The sequence below is a fragment of the Perca flavescens genome, chromosome 24, assembly GCF_004354835.1.
Source record: "Perca flavescens isolate YP-PL-M2 chromosome 24, PFLA_1.0, whole genome shotgun sequence".
In the NCBI taxonomy this organism is placed as follows: Eukaryota; Metazoa; Chordata; class Actinopteri; order Perciformes; family Percidae; genus Perca; species Perca flavescens.
The window spans coordinates 9114390-9138346 of NC_041354.1; the positions used below are offsets into that span (position 1 = coordinate 9114390).

General features: G+C 43.7%; 3 protein-coding genes across 7 annotated transcripts in view; all 3 read left to right on the plus strand.

Moving 5' to 3' along the window:
• Window positions 1–2177: 2177 nt before the first annotated feature.
• Window positions 2178–8295, plus strand: adamts1 (ADAM metallopeptidase with thrombospondin type 1 motif, 1). The gene is made up of 8 exons (XM_028572322.1): window positions 2178–3180; window positions 4009–4349; window positions 4450–4582; window positions 4715–5172; window positions 5313–5499; window positions 5732–5910; window positions 6185–6360; window positions 6469–8295. Exons 1-8 carry the CDS (start codon window positions 2556–2558, stop codon window positions 7208–7210), a joined length of 2841 nt encoding a protein of 946 aa, XP_028428123.1. The 5' UTR covers window positions 2178–2555; the 3' UTR covers window positions 7211–8295.
• A 3335-nt stretch (window positions 8296–11630) lies between these two features.
• On the plus strand, window positions 11631–20018 carry cyyr1 (cysteine/tyrosine-rich 1). Its single transcript, XM_028572218.1, has 4 exons — window positions 11631–12027; window positions 15662–15761; window positions 16831–16991; window positions 18950–20018. The coding sequence occupies exons 1-4, from the start codon at window positions 11940–11942 to the stop codon at window positions 19081–19083; spliced, it is 483 nt and encodes a 160-aa protein (XP_028428019.1). The 5' UTR covers window positions 11631–11939; the 3' UTR covers window positions 19084–20018.
• Window positions 20019–20295: 277 nt separating this feature from the next.
• Window positions 20296–23957, plus strand: part of appa (amyloid beta (A4) precursor protein a) — a 33664-nt gene continuing 30002 nt past the window's right edge. For all 5 annotated transcript variants that reach the window (XM_028571592.1, XM_028571594.1, XM_028571593.1 and 2 more), the window contains exon 1: window positions 20296–20516. In XM_028571592.1, coding sequence (XP_028427393.1) covers window positions 20457–20516 — 60 coding nt within the window. In that variant the 5' untranslated portion in view covers window positions 20296–20456. The remainder of the gene's footprint in view (window positions 20517–23957) is intronic.

Sequence of the window (23957 nt, forward strand, 5' to 3'; positions counted from 1 at the left end):
CAGCCTACGTGGGGAGGACACTCTTACTGGGTGAGCTAGAGGCCACCCCCTGAAGCCTCATTTAAAAAACTACATTAAGGTAATGGAGTTTGGTGGTTTTCTTACACTGATAGTACTCTCTGCAAATGCAGTTCATCCAGTTAGTTACTAATTGACTTGAGTGGACAAATGTCAATCTTGAATAGCTCTTTTGTTGTCTGTAATTGTCACATACGTATGTTATTACCCCTCCCTATTTGCCTGCTGTGGCTTCATTGGCCTCTTCAACTGGCAGTCTGGGAGGGTCAACCTAGTCTATAGCTACCAGTCCTGTCTCATTACAGTCTGTCTCTCTCTCCTATAGGCTCCACGGCTCTCCTGGTTAGTGTTTGTTTGGGTCTCACCCATACACTCCATGCACCACTGATTCCATTACTCATCACACCTCATGCTTTTGTAAATAGTTATCCTGTTTGTTTAGCAATACAACTTTCTTTGGCACTTTAATCTGACTGGTCTCCCCTCTTTGTCTCATGCTTTGGGCCGGTGTGTGACACAGATATCAACACATATTTACACATGTGAAAAGTGTCTTCTTAAAAGTGTAATCTGTGTTCATACAGACATTAAATGAAATTGAAAAACAGAAGATATTTTCCAACTCCACTACATCCAAATGTCACCTGGTTATCATCTCATAAACTTGCCATTCTGACCCAGGAGGAGCATCCTCAAGCAGAGGCACCATTCTCCACAGTACATTAGTGTACCAGGACTGCCTCCCTGCGGTCAATGGCTCACGACTTGCACCTTTGCAAGCTCCCAAATGTGATGCCAAGACGCCACCTGTTGGCTAAACTTGTGATTGGTCCATATTGTCATGGAAAATCTGTGCAGCAGTCTGGGGAATTTTCATAACTCATTCCTACCATCTACTGGGAAGTTATTAAATTACAACTTTTCACTTTTTCTGGCATGTTCCTTTTAAGGTGGACTTCCATAATCTGTCTCTTCAGTTATGTTTGCTCCAGTGAGTCAAAAGTTACACACTGCAGTGGAATTTGTGCCAATAAGCTCTCTGGGATCCATATAGATTGTTATGTACTGTTTAAACACCAATAACACCACACCTAGGTGTCCTCATTGTTATATATATTTTTTATATTCTTATATTTTCGTCATTTCTTAGATATTTCACGTTTTGCTGCACTTTCAGCTCTATTTACTATGCTATCCTTCAAAATATCAAATGATTACTTTAGTTCACTTTCCCTAAATAGTTGTCCTTTAACAGTCTGAAATTAAAAAATATATATATATATTTGCTGTGAATGAAATATCACTTGTTTGTGATGCCTCTCGATGCACTGTAGGATTTCTGCTTTGGCAGTTATTTTTAATGAAACTCCAGTGTTAACTCTTCCTGTCTGTTGGAGAGAAGGAGCAGTCCGGGCGGCAGGGAGAAGAAGCCGGAGGACAGGGGCTCTCCCTGCCTTGGTTTGAGCGCAGAGTCCGCCCGATGGGAGAACCGCTCCACCTTAAGACCTCAGCGGCCCCTCTCTGCTCCCTCTCCCTGGGGAGCAGAGCTGCTGAACCCGGCCACGGCGCACCACAGCCGGCTTGGCATGGAAGAGGTGAGTATGACTCCCGGAGAACTTGGCCAGCACGATATGGTTACCATTCCGGACCTGCTGCCATCTACCTTCTCCAGTTGCACTGACACTACAACACTGCTCCACATCAGCTCCAGATTTATGTTGGAATGGGCATGAGTTTAATAAGTGGCATGAAGCTCAGTGATGAAGTTAGAAAGTAGAGTACTGCAACATTACCACAGTTTGTTTTGGCATTTTGGCCACTCATATCATGAAATGAAATAAAAAAGGGAAATGATCTACAGGCTCTATGAAAGATAATATTAGAATATATTCAGTGATAATATCCGTGGGTTATGGCTGTATATATGTAGCCTATATCTTGTGACAGACAAGCAGAGTTTGAGAAGAAAACGTTTCTCTGCCCGAAGCTCTCAATCCCCCACAATGATTGATGGCAACGCTCCAGGTCACTGGTGCGTTTTCGTTGCGCACGGGATTTGGCCCCTCTCAGATCAAAGGGCCCTCAGGAAAGGGGTGGTCCCGAGGCAGGGGCATATATAGGAGGGACCTGCTCTATTCTGACTGCAAGGCAAGAGCAGAGAACAGACTAAACGGGCCAGCAGAGAAAAAAAAACCTGCCCCCGATCTCAAAGAGAGCTAGAAACTGAGACATCTGCTGATGTTTGGAGAGAAAGAGACCTGTTGGATTTACTGCAGAGTTCCAGCTTTTATTTTAATTTAATGAAAGGACATTTTTTTGCAACAAGTCAGACCTGCACATAACTTTAACTGAGTTTGCACTGGATTTGATCCCTTTTTAGATTGTTATTCGTGTGCGTAATTTGGGGGACAGTTTGTGGAAGTTCAAAGACTTAGGGTTTGTAGCTTATAGTGGAAAACCTTTTAAAGGATTTATTTGCTTCCTCGTAGACACTTTATTATCCATTTGTCTTTCCACTTGTCGGATTTCACAGTTATATGATGTGGGGTTTACACGTTTCCATTGGTTTAATCGCCGCTCTGTGCGTCGGCGCGGCGCACAGCGCCTGGGAGGAGAGCACCGTGGTGCCGGTCAGACTAGACCCGGCGGCCCGGTCGGAGAGCGAAACCGAACCGGGGCGGACTCTCTTCGCAGAGGAGAAGGAAAAGGAGGCGGAGATGAGGGAGTACCGGTTGGACGTATTTGGCAAAGAGCTGTTCTTGCAGCTAGAGCCTGACCAGACCTTCTTGGCGCCGGGTTTTGTCTTCCACATTGTGGGGAGTCCTGAGTCCGAACTGACACACGAACCCAAAAGCGGAGCCGAACCGGGTTGTTTCTTCTCTGGCACGGTGAACGGAGAGGAACACTCTGCCGCTGCGCTCAACCTGTGCAACGGACTCAGGGGCGGATTCTACTTTCAGGGGGAAGAATATTTTATTCAGCCCCTTAACTCGAGTGACTTCATGGGCACCGATGAGGATGTCCACATGATCCGCCGGAGAGGTCGAGCAGCTCTGGCTGAGGAGGGGAGCGCCAAGTGCGGGGTCAACGAGGACGAGGAGAAGGTGCCAAAGAATCTGGAGAAAGAAGCCAAGCACGGAGCCGCTAACGCAGACCAGACAGGTAAGGCTGCAGAAATGCTGTGCGCATTTTACGCGCTATTCCTCATTTAATATTAGACTAAATTGAAATGATCCCACCAGCAAACTTAAAAGCGGCCATAGAAAGGGATGTATTTACTCTGTAGAATGAATACAAACAAGCAAATTTCTTATCTTCTATATAATTAACTCAATATAGTGAATATGCAGACCAAACTGCTGTCAGCTGGAGTTGTGCGTGTGCCAGGTTTCACAGCATGCGCAATGGACTCAGCTACCTTTTTTGACAGCGCCGTCTACGCACTACCAGAGATGAGGAAGGGAGGGGAGGAGAGCCTGGGGGGGCAAACTTCTCCGGGGAAAGAGGAGGAGGAGGAGTGATGCAGGAAGGGGAGGGGAGCAGCGGGGTAAGGGCCAGCCAGAGCCCGGCGGTGCTGAGACGTGTAAACTCGCCTCCTGGTACAACTCGCACCGGCAGACATTTTCCCCCTGAAAGGATTTTCTCCCTTCGCATAATTTTCCACCAGAGAAGGTCATTTTCGGAATGCGGACCCTGAGGAGGAGGAGCCGCCGGTGGTGTGACGCTGAGTCACGGCAGCCAGGCTCCTCCAGGCACATCCGGAGCTCTCTTTGGAGCCTCTATTCCTCTGAATAAAATGAGCCTTTGTAGCTGCTATTTAGAACACAGTTTTGCATTGTGCAGACTGTTTCAGACAAACTAAATAATTTCTATCAAAAAAGAACTCAAAGGTTACAATGCAGTAAAATTAAGACTGAAACCTGATATCTGCTCACATGAGCTGTTAACCTAGTTTGGTCTGACCTCCCTGTGTCTCTTCTCTCCCCTCAGCCCACCACAGAACCAGGCGTTTTGTTTCCACCCCTCGCTACCTGGAGATCATGCTTGTGGCCGACCAGTCCATGGCTGAGTTCCACGGCGCCGGGCTCAAGCCCTACCTACTGACCATCATGGCAGTGGCATCCCGCCTTTATCGCCACCCTACCATCCACAACTCCATCACTCTGGCAGTGGTGAAGCTGCTGGTTGTATACGAGGAGGAGAGAGGCCCTCAGGTGTCCGCTAACGCCGCAATGACTCTGCGCAACTTCTGCCAGTGGCAGCGGCAGCATAACCCACCAAGTGACCGCCACCCGGAGCATTATGACACTGCAGTGCTCTTCACCAGAACGGTAAGTGGGAGAAGAGGAAGTGTGTTAAGAAAAAAAGAGTAAGAGAAGAAGCACTGAAGAGTATTCAAACATTTATTTTGCCTTCTGTCTGACTATTAAGGATCTGTGCGGTGCCCACTCTTGTGACACTCTGGGCATGGCAGATGTTGGCACCGTGTGTGACCCTGACAGAAGCTGCTCAATTATTGAGGATGATGGGCTGCAAGCAGCATTTACTGTGGCACATGAGCTGGGTAAGTACAAAAAAAACATGTTCTTGTGTGTAAAAACACCTTATATAATATAATATAATAATCACACATGCCATTGTTACAAGAGGGACTCAAAGAACTCTTTTTTCTTTTTTTTCCATCTTCGCCCTCCAGGCCATGTCTTCAACATGCCTCACGATGATGCCCAGCTGTGCGCCGAGGTCAACGGTGCTCACTGGAGCGCCCATATGATGGCCTCCACCCTGTCCAACCTGGACCAGCAGCAGCCATGGTCCCCGTGCTCCGCCCTCATGGTCACTACCTTCCTGGACAACGGCCATGGTCAGTGCCTGCTGGATAAACCGGTCAAACCTCAGCCGCTCCCTCAGCCCCTGCCCGGGACGGTTTATGATGCCGACCATCAGTGTCGGCTTACCTTTGGCGAAGACTCCCAACACTGCCCTGATCTGAGTACCATGTGCGCTACTCTGTGGTGCACTGTGACCACATCCAATGGTTTGCTGGTGTGCCAGACTAAGAACTTCCCCTGGGCTGATGGAACGGCATGCGGGCATGACAGCTACTGCCTGGCCGGACATTGTCTCACTAAGAGCCAAGCCGCCAAACACCAGGTAAGAACCAGACCCAGTCAAATTCCACTTTTAAAAAAACACTGCATAATCCAAAAGTAGTTCATATTTTCTACAGCAGAGCAGGCAGCTGTAATCCAACACAGTTCAAATTGTAATGCTCATGTCCCCGGTGCTTTTAGACTGCTGTCAATGGTGGCTGGGGACTGTGGGGTCCCTGGGGCGACTGCTCTCGGACCTGTGGTGGAGGGGTGCAGTATTCCTTTCGTTCCTGTGACAACCCTTTGCCCAAGAACGGGGGCAAGTACTGTGAGGGCAAGAGGATCCAATACCGCTCCTGTAACACGGACACCTGCCCTGATACCAATGGTAAGACATCTTTGTTACCACATCCTAAATCTCAGATAAGATTTGACGAAGGTTTGAAACACTGTCTTTCTGTCAAAGTTTATTATATGGAAATAAAATGACTTTGCACCATATACTGTGGTTGTTCTCAGGAAGAAGTCGTGTTTTGATGTACCTTGCACATTGGTGTGAAAGTTAGCATGCGGGTCAGGCTGAACAAGAAGTAAATCTGACCCCTCTGTTTCTTTCTCAGGCCTGTCATTCCGGGAGGAACAGTGCCTGGCCCACAACGACATGTCAGCCCAAGTGTCTCTGGGTTCAGGCGAGGGTGTCGAGTGGGTGCCCAAGTATGCTGGAGTTTCACCCAAAGACCGCTGCAAGCTGGTGTGCCGGGCCAAGGGGACTGGATACTTCTTTGTCCTGAAACCTAAGGTGAGAGTTGTTAAATGCTTGATTATGTTGATTTATTATTTTTTTTCAGTTTTAGAATGGTGTTTTCAGGGTCTTAGTTTATCTCATAATAGTAATTTTACTTGTGCAGACCTGCAAGTTGAAGGATAAGCTATTGTAATTTCTCTCAGCCCCTAGGCTACTGCCTTGCTGGTTTTTTTTTTTTTTACTTTCTACCTTTTGACTCAGACTCTTATGTAACAGTTTTACTAGAGATCTCTCTAAAGTTCCATTTGTGTCTCTCTGCTGCCCCCAGGTGGCTGATGGCACACCCTGCAGCCCCGACTCCACCTCAGTTTGTGTTCAAGGCCAGTGTGTCAAGGCTGGATGTGATCGCGTCATCGGCTCTAACCAGCGCTTTGATAAGTGCGGTGTGTGTGGTGGAGACGGCTCTACCTGCAAGAAAGTGTCTGGCTCTCTGGAGCGTGCCAGGTAAATATCTAGCACACGACATAATGTCTTATAATATACACTGAAACATCATAGCATGTCAACATAATTGTTATGGCTAAGTCTGACCTCTGTCTGTCTCTGTTGCAGGCCTGGTTACCAGGATGTTGTAACCATCCCTGCTGGTGCCACCCACCTTGATGTCAAGCAGCGTGCCCCAGGCAACGGTCGTCCTGACAACAGCTACTTGGCAGTGCGTCGCCAGGATGGAAGCTATCTGTTAAATGGCGAATACAAGCTGATGACCATGGAGACCGACATCACCTTGCAAGGGGCACTGTTGCGATACAGTGGCTCCTCCGCCACCCTGGAGCGCCTCCGGAGCTTCGCCCCACTCCCCGAGCCCCTCACCATCCAGGTGCTCTCTGTGGGGGAAGCCCCGAGGCCCCGGGTTAAGTACAGCTACTTTGCCCCGAGACCCAACAGTGCTGCGTCAGTCTCCAACATCAATGGAGGCCGCCGCCAGTCCATCAATGCCATCAGAGAGGTGGGTGGAGCCGAGTGGACCCTGAGGGAGTGGGGTCCGTGCTCCCAGACCTGTGGAGTAGGTATGCAGCAGAGAGAGGTGGTGTGTCTAGATCCCCATGGTCGTCCCTCCAGAGATTGCCCGGAGGAGCTGCGCCCCTTGGCCTCACGGTCGTGCGCCACCCAGTCCTGCCCCTCCTGGCTTCTCGGAGAATGGTCGGTATGCTCAAAGACCTGCGGCCGAGGCTTCCGCAAACGCCCACTGCGCTGCGTCGGCCACGACGGGCGCACGCTAACCCATGACAGCTGTGACCCCAAAGACCGGCCGCGACCCCTGCTGGAACTGTGTAATCAGAGTGCCTGTTAAGGACTGCTCCCACAATCTAACCTCCTTTTCATACCCGCAGCTTTCAGGAAGACATCAGATAGAGACTCTGACCTTCACTGCCTCCTCTTTCCCACGGGCAAACTAAAGAGGCCGATGAATGTTTACTTCCAGAGCGAGAGTGGTTTTTCATGGGTTCCAGGTAGTCTTAACAGTCCCACAACGGCTCCACAGTGACTACGACAATAAAGGCCCATTTTTACCCATTCCCTCCATCCATGTTGGGGCCAGACGTTGGTCCACAGTGGCCCTGCCTCCTAGTTGAAGCAATAAAGACTGATTACGGCTTGCTGCCTGTCTGGCCTCAGCGCAGCAGTGGCATATTTTGCTTCCCCTCAGGGGGAAGAAAGCATGGACATTCCTGATTTCCTAAAGGAGCATGCTGCTTACTGTGCCAATGTCATGCTTTTGTGTGTGCGTGAGTGAGTGTGAGACTGTATGTGTGTTTTAATGCATGTATATGATGTTTGTCCAAGCTGGGCTGGACGGACACATAAAGGTTGGGGTGGGGGAGGTTATTGCAGAGTATATAAAGAAACAAATGAAACAAATGAAAGCGAATAGCTGATATTGTACTTACTCACCCCATCGGGTATGGAAAATAAGATAGCTAATAGTCATAGTGTATATGTTCAAACTTGCCAGTTTATTTATCACAAACCTGTGGCACTTCATCTTTGTTTTTGCCAGCGGCACATTGTAACACCCAGTTGTCTCTAAATGCCTCAGTATGCTGTACTTTGTCCTTTAGCCATATCTTGCCCTACACAGCCTTCAATGAGGGAACTCCTAATGGACCAAAGAGGAGTGTCTGTGTGAGTATGTGTGTGCATGTGTGTGTGCGTGTGTGGAGACCTAAAGAGGGACTTGTCTCCTGCTACTACTTCATAAGTAAGTCTCTCCTGCCTTCTGCGAAGGCACCTTGTTTTTTTCTATCAAGTCTTTTCCTTTTGTACAGAATATCCAAACATTATTTATTTTTGTACAGCCTATAATCATGTGGCTTTTTTAAATATTATTTTTATTTGTTATTGAGATCACAGAAGGGAGTAGAATATATAGAGTATTTATACAGTGTTATACATATATATATATATATATATATATATATATATATATATATATATATATATATATATATATATATATATATATATATATATATATATTTGGTCCTAGGTTCATGAATAAAGTATCACATGACTTGTGAAGCTAATGTCTCAAGAGTGGTTTGTCTGTTTGGAGCACTACACATTCTTTATTCAAATACAAGTACAAAGTACTACTACTACTAAGTCCTTACACTTAATATAGTTTTGGAGTGGTGTACCTACCCAAAATGTGATTACATGTATTGTAATTCAGGTTTTGTCCACTAGATGGGAGTATTTCAGCATCTCATCAAATTTGGATACCCCATCCCTCCACATTTCCTTGCAGGAAAAGGACAGTAGTCATCCATGGCTTAAACTGCTAGAGAGCAAAAATGAACTAATCATCTTTTTAGGGGCCCCTGGTCTGGGGCTATGGGGTAGTTGCAAAAATTTCCCTGGTTTGTAATTAGGACTTGAGTCTGAAATTGACTTAAAAGCTATATAGGTGGCCTTCTAATATGTCTTATGTCCATAATAAGCTACATGTTAGCCTGAGATACTTAAAAGCCTCATGCTGCTGTTTCTTCCGCCTCTAAAATTGCTCTAATCAAATCTAGACTAATACACATTTTTTGGTGTATGGCAAGCTACAATAAGTGGGTTATTTTCAGTGATGAATCCATGAAAGGAATTTGATTTGAATATACTGTCTCTACTTTTTAGACTGATGAAGCAGAAATTACCGTTTGAAGGTCAGTGATGTATTTTTGCCTCAGCGTATACGAATTGTGATTGCATCCGTACCTTCTTGTCTGTTTTTTCTTTCCTAGCTTGAATTTTCTGTGGTCAGGCAGCTCCTCTGAACTTTCTGAACCCCAGCCGGGACCAGAAAATACCTAGACCAAAAGCCTGTGTGGCACTTCCTGAGGCCCTGAGGAAGATGATCTCCAGCCTTTTTCGGCTCCCACTGCTGCACAAAGGAAATCATTATCCCGTAATTATGGATGGTTAAGAAGAAGATTGGCCATCTCTGTAATCTGCATAATAGCATAATATGTCAGCAGACTCTGTAAGACTAAACAACAGGCGTAGGCAATGATGTCCCCTGCATGTTTTTTTTCTGACTTTGTGATTGACAAAGAAAAACACACACTCGTCATCCATAATCTTTACGCCTGGAATGAAACTTGTGCCTACTTTTTTACCAGCTTGTTTTTTTGGTGTCTCAGCATCACATCATTACAGCTTAAAAGAAACATCTGGAAGGCATTATGAATCACCACTGCTCAATGGGTGGCATTTCCGAGAACTAAATTATCTTCATCTTTTTGCCGCCCATTAAAGTTTGTTTAAATCATGGCAAACGTGAATCAGTTTTCAAAACTTCAAAATGAACAGCATTCGTATTTAAGAACATAAATCCATTATGGCCAAAAGCTTCATCAGGTCTGTAAAAACCAATATGTATGTAATGTGATAAGGATTTTGTCAGAGCAAAGTTAAATGTTATTAAATGTACACACCATTATTGGATGGTGAACTTTAACAAGTACTAATGTTCACAGCCTACCAGGGGCCTTTTCGGAACTGTAATTTAGCTTTTTCAGGATGACTGTAGTTAAATTCCTACAGATTAGCACAAGTGGCGTTTTTTTGATGAAGTATTCCCAACACAGAGGGAGGTGTGTGGTGGAGGTGGTCTGCCCCTGTAAACTTTTGTCTACAGGGTCAAGGCTATCTTTTCAGTTCTAAATCAAAGCTTCTTCCCTAGCAATTTGCTTGACTCTTTGTCCCCCATCTAGGGTGGTGGTGGTGGGGGGGCTTCTATAGGCATGACTGGAACCTGCTTGAGGGCTCCTAGCAAAAACCACAAAAGGCTCTAATCTTCAGGTGTATGTCCTCGGTCTAATGCAAGGGTGTCAAACTCATTTTAGTTCATGGGCCACATACAGCCTAATTTGATCTAAAGTTGGCTGAACCAATACAACCAGTGCATGGTAACAAATGTGTCCCTTTCTTTTTAGTGTAAAGGGGCACTCGATGAATCCATTTACAAAACAGATGATGAACAGCCTGCTATATCTTAAGAAAAAACGTGCAATTTCAACAATATGTCTTAGTTTTTAACTGCATTCTGGTCAAGATGGGAAAGGAAATTAGTCTGATAGTGGTGCCGCACATTATATTCCTTGAGCAGTGGAAGGTTCTGGAAACACACCAAGCATACTGAAGAAGTATGTCCATTTTCCACCGGCGACTCATGCTTCATGAGCAGTAGCCTATGCCTGACAGTGTAGCCTGTATGTAAGCATGTGGAAGCTATAATAGCATATATCCAGCATGGGGCCTGCTACTATTATTTGGACAGTGCAACCCCCAGTAAAAAATAAAATTGGAATTAATGACTTTTTTGGGCCGGCTTGGACCCTTTGAGCGACTGGTTCTGGCCCTAGGGCCATATGTTTGACACCCCTGGTCTAATGAGTCTGTTTAGTGTTTTTGACATTAGGCTACACCTCTGTGTTGCATACGTGTTAATGGGATGTAGTCTTCACGTTACCCCATCCCTAACAGTGACACAAATGGCTCCAGGAGCATAACAAGAAAGTGGGGCGTCACGTGTTGTTTTTGTTCCTGTAATTCGTACCTTGTCGTCACCTTTTACAGCCTGGTGGTCGCACACACGTGTTAAGCGGCATGCTGTGCCACCTTGGCCTTATTATAGTCTGATTCCTCTTTCATGGTCGAGGTCGTGATGTGACGACAGCATGTGAAGCTCGCGCACACCGCGCGCATAAGTAGACACCCATTCACAGGCGGCAGCTCTCCTCTGGCTGCGGCAAGCTTGGCGAACATAACTAGAACATGACCGGAAAACAGGTAATTCTGCCTTAAAAATAAAAGCACACACGAACGCAGCAGCCATTAAATATGACTTTAACTAAATACTACGGTTTGTACGGTACTATGACCACTTCTGCACATATTAACACTATAAACTTTTAACCTACTAAATATATTTTTTAAATGTTTATAATCATTCATTTGACAAATCATGTTAGAGAAGTATCCATTTATTTGAGTTATTTAAAAAATAATGTAGGCCTACAGCGCCATATCAATTAGAGTCTTACTTTGAAAATATCAACCAGTTTTTTTCATATTGTGTCTGACTTCATACTGCTCTCTCTCGTTCTCTTCTCTCTCTCTCTCTCTCTCTCTCTCTCTCTCTCTCTCTCTCTCCTCAGTATAATGGTGTAAACTCAACAGGGTAATTTGAGCAAACTGGGGGCGTCGGGGGAGGGGAGGGGAGTGGAGTTGAATAAAAACCTCAGCAGTCAGTCAGAGGTGTGGGAAACATACGGAACAGCCAAAGAAAAGACGCGCACACGCGGACGAACAAACGGAGCTTAACTTTTAAGGGGAAATATGAAAGGAACCCAAAGTCATAACGAGCAGTCGGCTGCTGTCTTTAGGAGTGGGGGGGGTGCACAATAATGCTCACGAAAGAGCCAAATAGGTGACTGGAAAGAAGCGCTTTTTGTTATCTTCTGCCATTGATTAAGAAAATAAAAAGCAGCCCGGAAAGTGGGCACAGGCACGGGGAGAGAAGGGTCATGGAAAACCCCTGGAGGAGGAGGAGGAGGACGCAGGCGGTCAGATGGAAGTTGCTGAGGAACTCGCTGCTGCTTTGTTTATTCACCGGTGAGTTTCGGGTCAATCCTTTTAAATACTCTTCTTCCCGCTTTTTAAGCAGCCACATGACCATATTGTACCGTTTCTATATGTTTTTATTAATGATGTGACTCCTCTAGACTCAGATGGGCTGCTGCATTGCTGGCAAAGTCAAGAAAATCCTTCAGTGATGATGTTATAATATAAAGATTTTATTCCAATTCCATTTTTGGGAACCTCCACTTTAGCTGCGTTTTCCTCCAAACTAAACACACACCAAACAGGAAAACTGCTGGAAACTTTTTAAAACTGAGTCAAGCCTGCGGTACAGTGCTGTGAAGGGGGGTAGGGGAGAGGACTTGTGTGTGTGTGTGTGTGTGTGTGTGTGTGTGTGTGTGTGGGTGGGGGGGGGGGTAAAGGACATTGACTCTCAGTGTGTGGAAAGACAGGAGCCAGGACCTCCGTGGACCACCCATACAGAGCCAGCAGTCTGCTGGTGGGACCTCCTGTAGGCCTTTTACATGGAGATATCTATGTTTTTCTGCAGGGATGTAGTGTTAAATCTAAAATGGTGGGTTGACTCTGGCCTCAATCATAAAGGAAACATCCATCCAAACTTGCTTTGATCAGAAAAAACACTTTCTGTCTTAAAAGTGCCCAAAAAACCTTTGTAGTGCACTGTGAAATTGGGTTTTAAAGACTTATTTGCAGAATAAAGGCGTTTTTCTCCACTGCATCCCCAGTTTATATAACGCTGTGCAAGTTATTTGAGAAAAGCATCCTTCTGTAGTAATTAAAAGGTAACACTTGTTTACCTGTATGTGAAGCCAAGCCTGTATAGGCCTCCAGGCACACATCATTTGAGTGTGAGCGATTGCTGAGAGAAAGCAGATCTTTAGCAAAACACACACACACACACACACACACCTGCAGAGAGCTTGTTTTCTTTGCAGTGTCCATTTGAAGTGCACGCTCTGGATTGTTAAATACTGCCAACCTTCCACACGACAGTGAAAAACCTAAAAATTGCAGCTCACATGGAGAGAAACCTTCAGATGAAAAAGGCTTGTGTCTTGGCAGCAGGTTGAGACGAGTACACAGTGAGGCACAGCTGTGTGTACAATGCTTTTGAACATGGAGGCTTTGGCAGAGCAGGAGGGTGGGGGTGGTGGTGGTGGGGGGGGTAATGAACTACATTAATCACACACCCGCACAAAAGCATGTAATAGATCCTGCAAATGTCACGTCTACCCGTGGCAGGATTAAAGATGTAAAATTATCATGCTGGATCATGAATCTGTGCAGAAATGCTAAATGCTAGTTCTTATATCATCTTTAATTTAACCCCACACGTCAGTCATACTGCATCCCATTCTAATGACCTCCCACTCAAAGTAATTAATTCAGATGCTGGATCACTGTGGCTCACATCCTGTGTCCATCATGCACAGATTTGACATTTTCTGTATCTTGGCACAGTTTGAGAGTAACCCACATCAACTCCTGAACAGATCTCTGTGTTACTGTTAAAGGTCCCATGACATGGTGCTCTTTGGATGCTTTTAGTGGTCCCCTAATACTGTATCTGAAGTCTCTTTATCGAAATTCAGCCTTGGTGCAGAATTATAGCCACTAGAGCCAGTCACACAATGAGCTTTCCTTAGGATGTGCCATTTCTGTGTCTGTAGCTATTGAGGTGAAGAGAGGGGGGGGTGGTGGCCTTGACCAGCTGCCACTTTGCTCGTTTGAAAGCCATGATGTCTCTCTCTCATGGGTGGGCTAAATTCTCTGGGTGGACAAAGCAAAGAAAGGGGAAGTAACCTTGCTCCTTATGACCTCATAAGGAGAAGATTCCAGATCGGCCCATCTGAGCTTTCATTTTCTCAAAGGTCAGAGCAGGATACCCAGGGCTCGGTTTACAGCTATCGCCATTTCTAGCCACTGGGGCAGGCTGGAAGAACTCATATTAACGTTAAAAAACCTCATAAAGTGAAATGTTCATGCCATGGGACCTCTAAAGGGGCACCCCAGTGATGTAATATTGCACTTCCATAACGTTAGGGAATTCACAAGAGGCTCAGATATCCTGGCTTTTATTTTTTTAGCTCCAAACACGCTGGATCCTATTTTCCCATAATGAAACTCTGCCTGACATCAGCAGGGTTTCTCAGACTTCCAGAGTGTAGTACTCCCTATAAGGAATACACTTACACTTGTGTGTAACATTGGAATGCCCCTATAAACTCCTGTTAATAATAGATGTGTACCCACTCGATCGTTCTCTGGGACATGTTTTCTGATCGAATGTGTTTGTAGCTTGAAACAAGCCAGCGCGGACCGCTGATTAGCTTACAATGCTAGTATTTGGGGCACAGGGAAAGTAAAAACAAATCGCTATTTATACCACTAAAAAGGCTCAAAATATCACCAAACTTCAACGGTAGCATAATGAGGGTCCCTAAATCTTAACCAAAGCACTGAGAACATTGTAAGTGTACAGACAGTTTATTAAAAAGATAGTATCTATCTATCTAGCTATCTAGCTATCTAGCTATCTAGCTATCTATCTAAGGTTCGTCCAAATACCATCCTAGATACTCAAAATATCCTCCTGACAAAACTAACCAACCAACAAATGTGTGAACGCTTTTACAAAAGAAATGCTGAAAAATAGGACTGAACCCATTTTTCAGCTATTTATGCCATTACATTCCAAAAAGATAACTAAACGATGGTCCAAACTCATCAGTAATGTGCTGATTTTCCCGGCTGTGTCAGAGACTTGTCTGTCAGATTCAGCCAGTTTGCAGCCTACAGAGTTTGAGTCGGCTGTTCGGCCATGTGGGCTGATTTGCTGCCTCCGTCAGCATGGACATGGGAAAATAAATCATGCATGTCTCTGTGTGAGTGAAACGCTGCATAGCCGTTACATGGCAACAGTTGATTGTTGCCATGTAATTTATCGTATACTTTATTTTAGTTTATTCTTCTGTGTCTTTCTTTTTATTACACTTTATTTTATCACCATTAAAACTTTGTTTTAATTTTTGCTGTGAGGCATTAACTGTGTTTTGAAATGTGCTTTACAATTAGAAAAGAAAAAAAATCACAAAGAATAAAACTATTCTTAAAAAATATAAAAGATATTTAAACATCGATAATACATGCTAACAGGTGTGGCCAGGTTTTTTAGAACACAACAAAAAACAAAAGTCCCTGTGTGAGTTCATTGTGTTCCAGTGTTCTTTTTTTAATTCTTTTTTCCCCAGATGCTCCACAGGTATTGATTGCTCTTCTTTTTTTTTTTCAACCGACTTGCTTCTCCGGGTCTCTGAATGCATAATAAATTGACTTTTAAAACTGTCTTTGAAAAACTAAATAGAGCTGGTTGAGGTTGTGTGCTTTGAGGTGTAAGTTTATAAAAGGTTTCATTATAGTTGTTTTTTCATCTAAGGAGAGGTTAAACAAAATTCCCATATGACAGGACCTTAATAGTTTCTTTAAAGATGGTTCTTTTCTTGCTTTATGGCGCTGTCCTTTCTGTTTTTTTATTCCACCAGCACTCAGGGAATTGCTGGTGATTTCTGGTTCCACAATATGTAACATTCTGCTTTAGCAGTTTCTAAAGTGTGTGTGTGTGTGTGTGTGTGTGTGTGTGTTGCAGGCGGCACTAAAGCTGAGTGTGAAGGCTGCATAGAGTATTGCTGCGATGGATCGCCGCCTTTCTGCTGCTCCTACTACGCCTACGTGGGGGACGTCCTCTCGTAAGTTAACGCACAGACACGACAAGCAAAATAAGCCCTGTCAACCGCCTTTAGGTTTGGTAGAGTTCTGGCAGTATGGTTCAAATGAGCGAGAACAGCAGCTGTCTTTTAACACGCCAGAAGCCCCTTCAGAAGATCTGACCTTTGACTTTTTGCCCTGATTCAGCTCAGCTGCTTTAACACTCTCACCTAGTTCTCAGACTTCTCTTTCCTTTAAGTTAAAGATAGTTCGTATTGGGGCTGTTTTTTAAAGATTATTTTTGGGGCTTTTTTGGCCTTTATCGGATAGGACAGCTGAAGACTGGAAAGGAGGGAGAGAGGGGAGTGACATGCAGCAAAGGGCCACGGGTCGGAATCGAACCCCGGGCCCCTGCGGGTAGGACCGAGCCTTAGTACATGGGGCGCGTGCTGAACAAAGTGACCTACCACGGCGCCCCAATGAATTGAATTTGGATTGCTATTTTGGCTCCTAACTATCACAGCAACAATGTAATGGAGAATAACAATTATTTTGCACATCGCATTTTGCAAGTACTCTCGTATTTTGAGAAAAAAGTTCAAATGGCAAAAATGATTAATGGGAAATTTCACAGTTCAAGGTGTTTTCACTGTTGATTTGTTTATCTGTTTCGCTGTTTTTGAAGTTGAATTAATGCAACATCTTTCCAAAAGTCTGAGTAACCGTGTGCTGATTCTGACATGCTGACTAACGCTGGCTATGAAGACGTAACAGACCTCGTAATGACGAGTGTTTTATATATTTAAAAGTGCCAATTAACAGACGCCTCTGCAGTGAACACACACACACACACACCTTGAGAGAGGTACTGCTGTCGAAGCGAAAAGACTTCACACAGCTGAGTTAGAGCCATCAGATGCTCTAGTCCGTCTCCATGGCAGCAACTCAGAAGTATTGGTAGCATGTCAGTTTAAGACAGCTGCCTCCTCTCACACTTCGGTGGCTCACTGTGTGTGTGTGTGTGTGTGTGTGTGTGTGTGTGTGTGTGTGTGTGTGTGTGTGTGTGTGTGTGTGTGTGTGTGTGTGTGTGTGTGTGTGTGTGGTTTCCAGGGGCACTGCCATCTCTGGTATCGTTTTCGGTGTGGTGTTTCTGATGGGGGCGGTGGCGGCCTTGTTCCTGTGTGTGTGTATGTGCATGAAGAACGGGCGGGGCGCGCGGGTCGGTGTGTTCAGCACCTCCTACATCAACACTGTGACCCAGGGCTACCCAGGTGAGTCTACAGGACACACACAAACGCATTTAAAGGAGATGGATGAGGCAAAAGGATTTTTCACAACAATTTATTACTGATCTATTAAGAATTATAAATTATTTCTTACCATTGTTTTTAAAAGCACAGAGCATTTATTATTTGCTAATAAAGAATTAGTTACAACGTATAATCATTTAAAATATAAATAATCAGAAAGTAGTGCCAACATATCGATCACATAAAGAACATACACCCAAAAGATTTTTTCATAACGAAACTCACTGATCAGTGGTCTATTAATCATGAATAAATTACTTAATCTTTGTACTTTGTACTTTGTGTATACTAAAGGTATATTAGTGACAACTTATATACCTTTTTTTATTTTTTTATATAAAGTATGACTTATTAGAAAGTGATACCAACTTATCTATCACACACACTTTTAAAGGATACACCCAAGTTCATTATTATTATTTCACATATTGTATGTTTTTAATAATTTATTTGTTAGTAAAGCATTAGTCACAACTTATAAACTTATAAAAAAAAGTGGCACCAATTTATGATATTATATATAAGGACATACAACGGATGATAACTTCTTACTGATGTTTAAAGTATTACTAACTGATGAATATATCTATAACGCAATAGTACCAACTTCATATAGTATGATTAATCAGACAGTGGTTTCAACAGATGTATCAGTGTCTACATGATGATTAACTACAATCTACACACAGTGGTCCATTCTGCCACAGTGACGGCTCATCTCCTTTCCTCCGGCGACCCGATATGAAAAGAAAAAAGCAGAATAGGTGTACTGTGTTACAGGCTCCACCTTGTACCACTAACACAAAGAGAGAGAGAGAGACATATGATTCTTTCAGAATGGAAAGGCTTTAGACTTAACCATGAGCTCTGTTCAAGCAATTTACGCTCCTAAAAACACCCACATCACCCGTAAGCATGATTTTCTTTTTCCTCCACTCTGGTCTTCATGTCTGTTACACCCTGTTCCTGCTTGAAAGGGAGCAAACCGGTCGACAATGTTCCCACATCGTAGGTACATTGGTCTGCACTCGGTGACACTCCAGGAATATGCTGCTTTTTCTGGGGCTCATCATTTATTAATCATGTTTCATTCTCCTCTGTGTATCGCCTTCATGCTACGCTGGACCGGCACTCTTTCCTCTGCCCTGCAGCTCTGATCATGTTTTATTAACCTGTTGATCAAACACACAAAGCCATGCAAAATGAATGCATATGTATGTAGCCACGGTGATTATGCCTTGTTTTCTGTCTTGACAAAGGATGTGAGATGCTGTTGTTTTCCTGGGCCACTGCCACACAGCTTTCACAGAGTTAATCTAACATATGATTTTAATTGACGTGGCGACTGTAGTGCCTATATTATTCACTGGTTAATTAATTAATTAATATTGATGTTATAGTGGCATAAAGATATAAAAAATGAAGTTGCTTTTTTCCATCTTGCTAGGTATCATTCTGAGCTTCGCAACAGTTTTGTAGACATTTTAAAGTAAAGCTCCTCCTTTAACATGTTAGACTGTGAATTATTAATAATAAGTGTCATAAATGCGAGGTTTTGCTGATGCGACCCTTTGGTTTTGAGTGGGGCTTGACTAACTCCATTCATCTTTTCTTTCATCACTGCAGCTTTGATGTTTCAGTGAATAATGGTCCCCTGCTGAGACAGATGTATTGTGGTCAACAAAAGGACTTTTTGCTGCCATATTTCTTTTTTATTTTTATTTTTTTTATCTTCCTCAGGTTTAGTCAAAAGTTCTTTCCTCCAGAGAGTGCAGTTTCTTGGTTTAACCACTAGAGGGTGCAACTGCCCCATCAAACTCCTTGTATAATGGGGACACGTGAAGTTTGTTATTATAGGGGAACTAAATGCTTTTGACCTACCTGCTGAACTTAGTTTATTTTCTCTTTCTTGAACTCAGGTCCTCCACCTCCATACAACTATGACTACGAAATGTACCCTTCCTCGCTGAACCCCCCGCCTTACACCCCAACTCAGCCTCGACCGGCCAACTACTCCCCACCTCCTCCATACCCTGGCTGCACCCGCAAGTGAATCCCTGCAGCACAGATCATCTCCCGGCCAGCTCAAGAGAAACAGGCATGGCCTGGTTATACATTTCTGGCCTCTAAAGACAATTTAACAGGCCCACAAACATTTCCACATTTAAAAAATAAAAAAGGGGCTGCCCAGTGCAATATTGTTCAGAAGGCCATAATAACCAGCTATGTGCCTGCAAGTTGTAAATGTCACTGCATTTCTGCTGGAGTCTGGACCAAATAGTGGGGAAATGAATACTAATTTAACACAATGTTGGTCAGAACACCCCACATTCTGATAGACTTAAAGTATTAGCGGCGCTGCTAGCCTGTAGCTGGTACTTTTCCCCCTGTTAATAACCAATATCCTTATCCGTAGCCGGCTGTGCACATCAAAGGCACAGCACCGCTTTGAAGAAGGTGAAGACCACTTTTGTCAGCATGGAGGGAAACTTCACATTACTGAAGAAGTAAAGTCTTTCTAGACTCTTCTTTTATGGAAAGTTACTTATTTAAAAAAAGAACTTGATTTATGTCCGTGACTCAAGGTGGAAGTTGATGATTAAAGCTTTTTAAAACAAGTCAGGTCTGGACCTGTCATGTGTAGACACAAAGACTTGAACATATTTGCATTATACTGACTTTAATGGCAACTTGAATGGACTGGGTTGTGGTAATGAACTGGGTTTATTGCCTTACTTGAAACAATGAGAGGGTGAAAACTTGCAATTTGTTTTGCCTTTGCGAGATTCTTAAATTGTGAAGCATTCATGATATGAATTGCAGTTGTAGACTAATTCAGGTTTGTAGGTTATTTGAAAGTGATTTGACCTCACTGCTATGACTATGAATGATGGAAGGGATTTAACTGTAATAGGGTGTCAGGTAAATGATTTTAAGTGTTTCTTTGCTGTTTTAGTAGTTGTAAATTAAAGATGTTATTAAAACGTTTTTAAAGTATTGTAAAGTATTTCTTCATATGAATGATCAATAATGTGCGCATGTGTGGGAAATGGGTGTTTTGCGTAAAAACGGGAATAAAATGTGTTCACGTGCGTCACAAAGAGTGTGTGTGTGTGTGTGTGTGTGTGTGTGTGTGTGTGTGTGTGTGTGTGTGTGTGTGTGTGTGTGTGTGTGTGTGTGTGTGTGTGTGTGTGTGTGTGTGTGTGTGTGTGTGTGTGTGTGTGTGTGTGTGTGTGTGTGTGTGTGTGTGTGTGTGTCCCACTCCGGTCAGGTGATCAGGCGCTGAGCAGCTGTGCAGTCTCGGTATCGCTCACAATCAGACAACGGGAGTCACCGGCGCCGAACACACTCAGTTTTTCTCCCGACGCAAACGTTAAACCGTTCGGTGAAACGCTGCCTTTAGGAGCCTCGTGTCAGCGAAACGACATGGGGGACCGAGTAGCTTTACTGCTGCTGGCTGTAGCGGCTTCGGCTCTTGCTGCCGAGGTAAGAAAATCCATTTTTGTGCTTTTTTTTTGTAGTATTTCCACCATATTGTTGCTGTCAGCTGCATCAAGTTAGCTAGCGTTAGCTACAGCTAGACCGGAAGTTAGACGCTCGTACTTTAAGAGCTAAAGCTTAGAATATGTTTGAGGGGGGAGCGAAGGAGAGATTATAAACTAGGCATTTAACATTCTATCAAATTAAGTAACTAAAAGATTCAAGGATAATTTATTGTCATTCTACAACAAATGGTTGCACAACGAAATTTAGTCCATAGAGTCTGACCCTTGAGTCTTATTTCATCCATTTTATTTCCCTGCGACCTGACATTAGCCAGGAGTAGCTAGTGGAATATCCCTAGGTCCTAGCTGGGTTAGCTTAGCTACTTCACTGTATTAAAACAACGGCAGAGCTTTTGCATATTGTTTTATGTTGGAAGATCGTAACCGGTAGTGTTGTGTAAAAGTCTAGCTAGCTTGACCCCGATTGTGAATGCGTTGGTATTCGTGAACCAGACTACTCAGGGTCGTACAACACCACGTAAACGTTTAGATATTGTGTTAGTATTTTGTCGTTGTTTTATTTGTAATGAATCTCCCTAGAAGTACGAGACCTAGCTAGCCAAACAACGCGTATTTATTTTACACTGTTCCGATGCTCCGCAATGTCTTTCTCAGGCAAATTGTCCCTTTTCAGCCTGTGGTTGTGTGGTAACTGATTTGTTGAGACTTCGTGACAATGGAGAGAATGCCAGTCACCATTGATTTTAAAGATGAACCCCAAATGTTTCCTTTTCCTTTGTGTAAAACCGAGAAGCAAGTTGCTTTTCGCTTATTTTAAACGCTACAAAAAAGTTGGGTTTGTCAACACATTGTGTAGCCTCGACAATACTGCGCAAGTGGTTCTGAGCGGTGCTGTTATACAACGTAATTTCGGGTTTATTTAATCTCATTACGGGGAATAAATTAAAAGCATGTCTCGTTTTCCACATCCCGAGAGCACATTTTAAGGGAGTGGGCGTGTTTTGGGAATGGAAATAAATCAGTGAGACTTCTTTGCCTCGCAATGAAGATTTGACGCCAGATTCAGGCTTAAATGAAGTAAATGAACCCGTGGGGATGACAGTATCATCGGAAAACAAACATTCTGAACGCTATCCCTCCTATTTCAGTCAGAGGGAAGAGAATAGAGAAGTAAGATGGCGGCGGTGCACTGCAGCATTTATCGAGGGTCGGGAAACTGGGAAGCCAACAGGAGCTTTGACTATCATTGTTGCCTCTCGAGCTCTTTTCGGACCCATCGTAGAGTTTGTGTTGATAATCGGCCATTGGAGATATAAAGCGTTCGTTAATAATGTCTTTACAGTGGACCCAGTTTCACACAATCCCTGCTCATCCATTTTTCAAGCATATCACTCTGTGAATATACACCGCAAAAACATCTATTTTTAACACGTCATTTACTTGGTCTTGGCACTGAATAAAAATCAAAATCATCCATTTTCAGAGCCCATCGATTTGTTGAAACGTCATGATTTTAGGTGTGTAATTTTTTTCACTTCCCCTTTTCTAAGGTTTGTTTCTGGAAAACACCCACAAACGTATACCTAGGGATTTCCCAACTAAGATTTTTATTTTTTTCTCCATGAGGGATTTTAACACTTAATCCTGTGATGTGAATATGCAGCATGTCCTTGGTGTGAGAGAAATTACACATTCCTGTAACTCCCAGCAGCCACATGGGAGCTGCAATTGAGGTTGAGGAGCAGAGTTCAATGTTTCCTGTGGAATCTCTGGTTGTAACAATTAAAGCTTGTATACAATAAATGTGTTAGGCCCACTTGTAATAGATCGATGGTGCCAAAAATGGCTCTTATAGCCTACTCTATTTAGGCCAGTTGTTTTTGCTGTCTTTGCGATTTCAGGTGAGCTTTGAAGTTCTTTTTTCTTTGGACAAATCAGGTGAAATGTGGCAGCCAACCCTCATTGTTTCCTGCACGTAGCCTATAATCAGTGGACTTGGAATGAATAGTTTGGGCTGCTCATCAAGCAAAGCAATGGCTTTGGGCGTAATACATTGCTTAGCTTACTTTAAAAAGTCCTGTATTTACATTATACATATCAAAGGCAGTAGTGCTGAAATGTGCAGCAAGATTAAATCAGACTTGAAAATGAGATGCTGCAAGTTTTTGATCTTGTTAGGGCTTGTTTATAGCCTTCCTGACCGCCCCATATATACACACACACACACACACACACACACAGCTCTAGGAAGCCCGCTGTGTGGAGCGTGGGAGTTGGATGCCAGCCTTTGTGTATTTGTGAATCCTTGGGAAATGGCTCTTGGATGGGTGCAGGCAGTCTGTTTGTGTGCATACTGCAGTCTTTCAGCCTGGGGCGGACCAGCCCTCTCCCCTTATTAGTGAGTTTAATGCCATTATGCCTGTTGGCGCTGCCAGTGTTTCTCTCTGGCACCTTCTCTGCTGCTCACGCTGCAGTTTCAATTCTTTGAAGGAGAAAATCTGCCTGACACTAATATATCTTCTATTGCTTTCCATCTCCTTATTTTACTTTCTATTGTGCACACTGTCGCCTGCATCTACGTGTCTGTCAGTAAATAATTCATTTTCTCAATATCTGGATATTTTGTTCTGATTGTTGACTGACCTGGTAACGGAGAAGCCTTTGCTCTGATTGCGACAGACTGACACCCAAAACCTGATGTTTGCTGTTTGTGTCGTTTCCCACTATCAAACTCCGTAGTGGTTGCTCTGGACATACGTTTTGAGCTGAAACGATTAGTAAATTGTTATAATTGATTAGTTGCTTGACAGAAAATCAAGAGAACTATTTGGATAATTGATTAATAGACTTCTATTTTAGTAAATTGAATATTTGTTGGGCTTGATGATCTAATGATTAATCTTTTTAAATGAAAAATAAAAAAAACTATAATGAAACTAATTGGTATAAAAAATTATTGTTCAAACAGCACACATTGTCCATCTTGGTTGTGTCAACAGCAATGACACCGCTGCGCTCCCAATTAATGTCCCCTACCCCCCTCCCCCGTATCCCCCTCTGTCTGTCCTGGAGAAAAGAATTCCTGACCTTTTTGATACTGTTGTTTCTGTCGGTCCCTGGAAGCGGGGAGGACGCTGATGCGCTTGTCTTTTGGAGCCGCATGTAACCAAGTTTTTCCGTTCGTGAACATTGAAGATGGGTTTACTTGTTATTCTTTGCTTCCTCCCGTGTTATGCATTTTGTTTTTAGTCTCATTTTTGTCATCCTCACACAGTCCCGAGTCTTCTTTGTGTGTCCGTACTGAAAGGTAGCATCCCCCCTTTCAAAGCATGGTAGGAATCTGGTAGTGCTGATTTCAGTGGTAACAGGCCCGTGTGCAGCTCAAAGGCCTGCTTTGTGCAGTGCAACCTGGCCTCTGAAT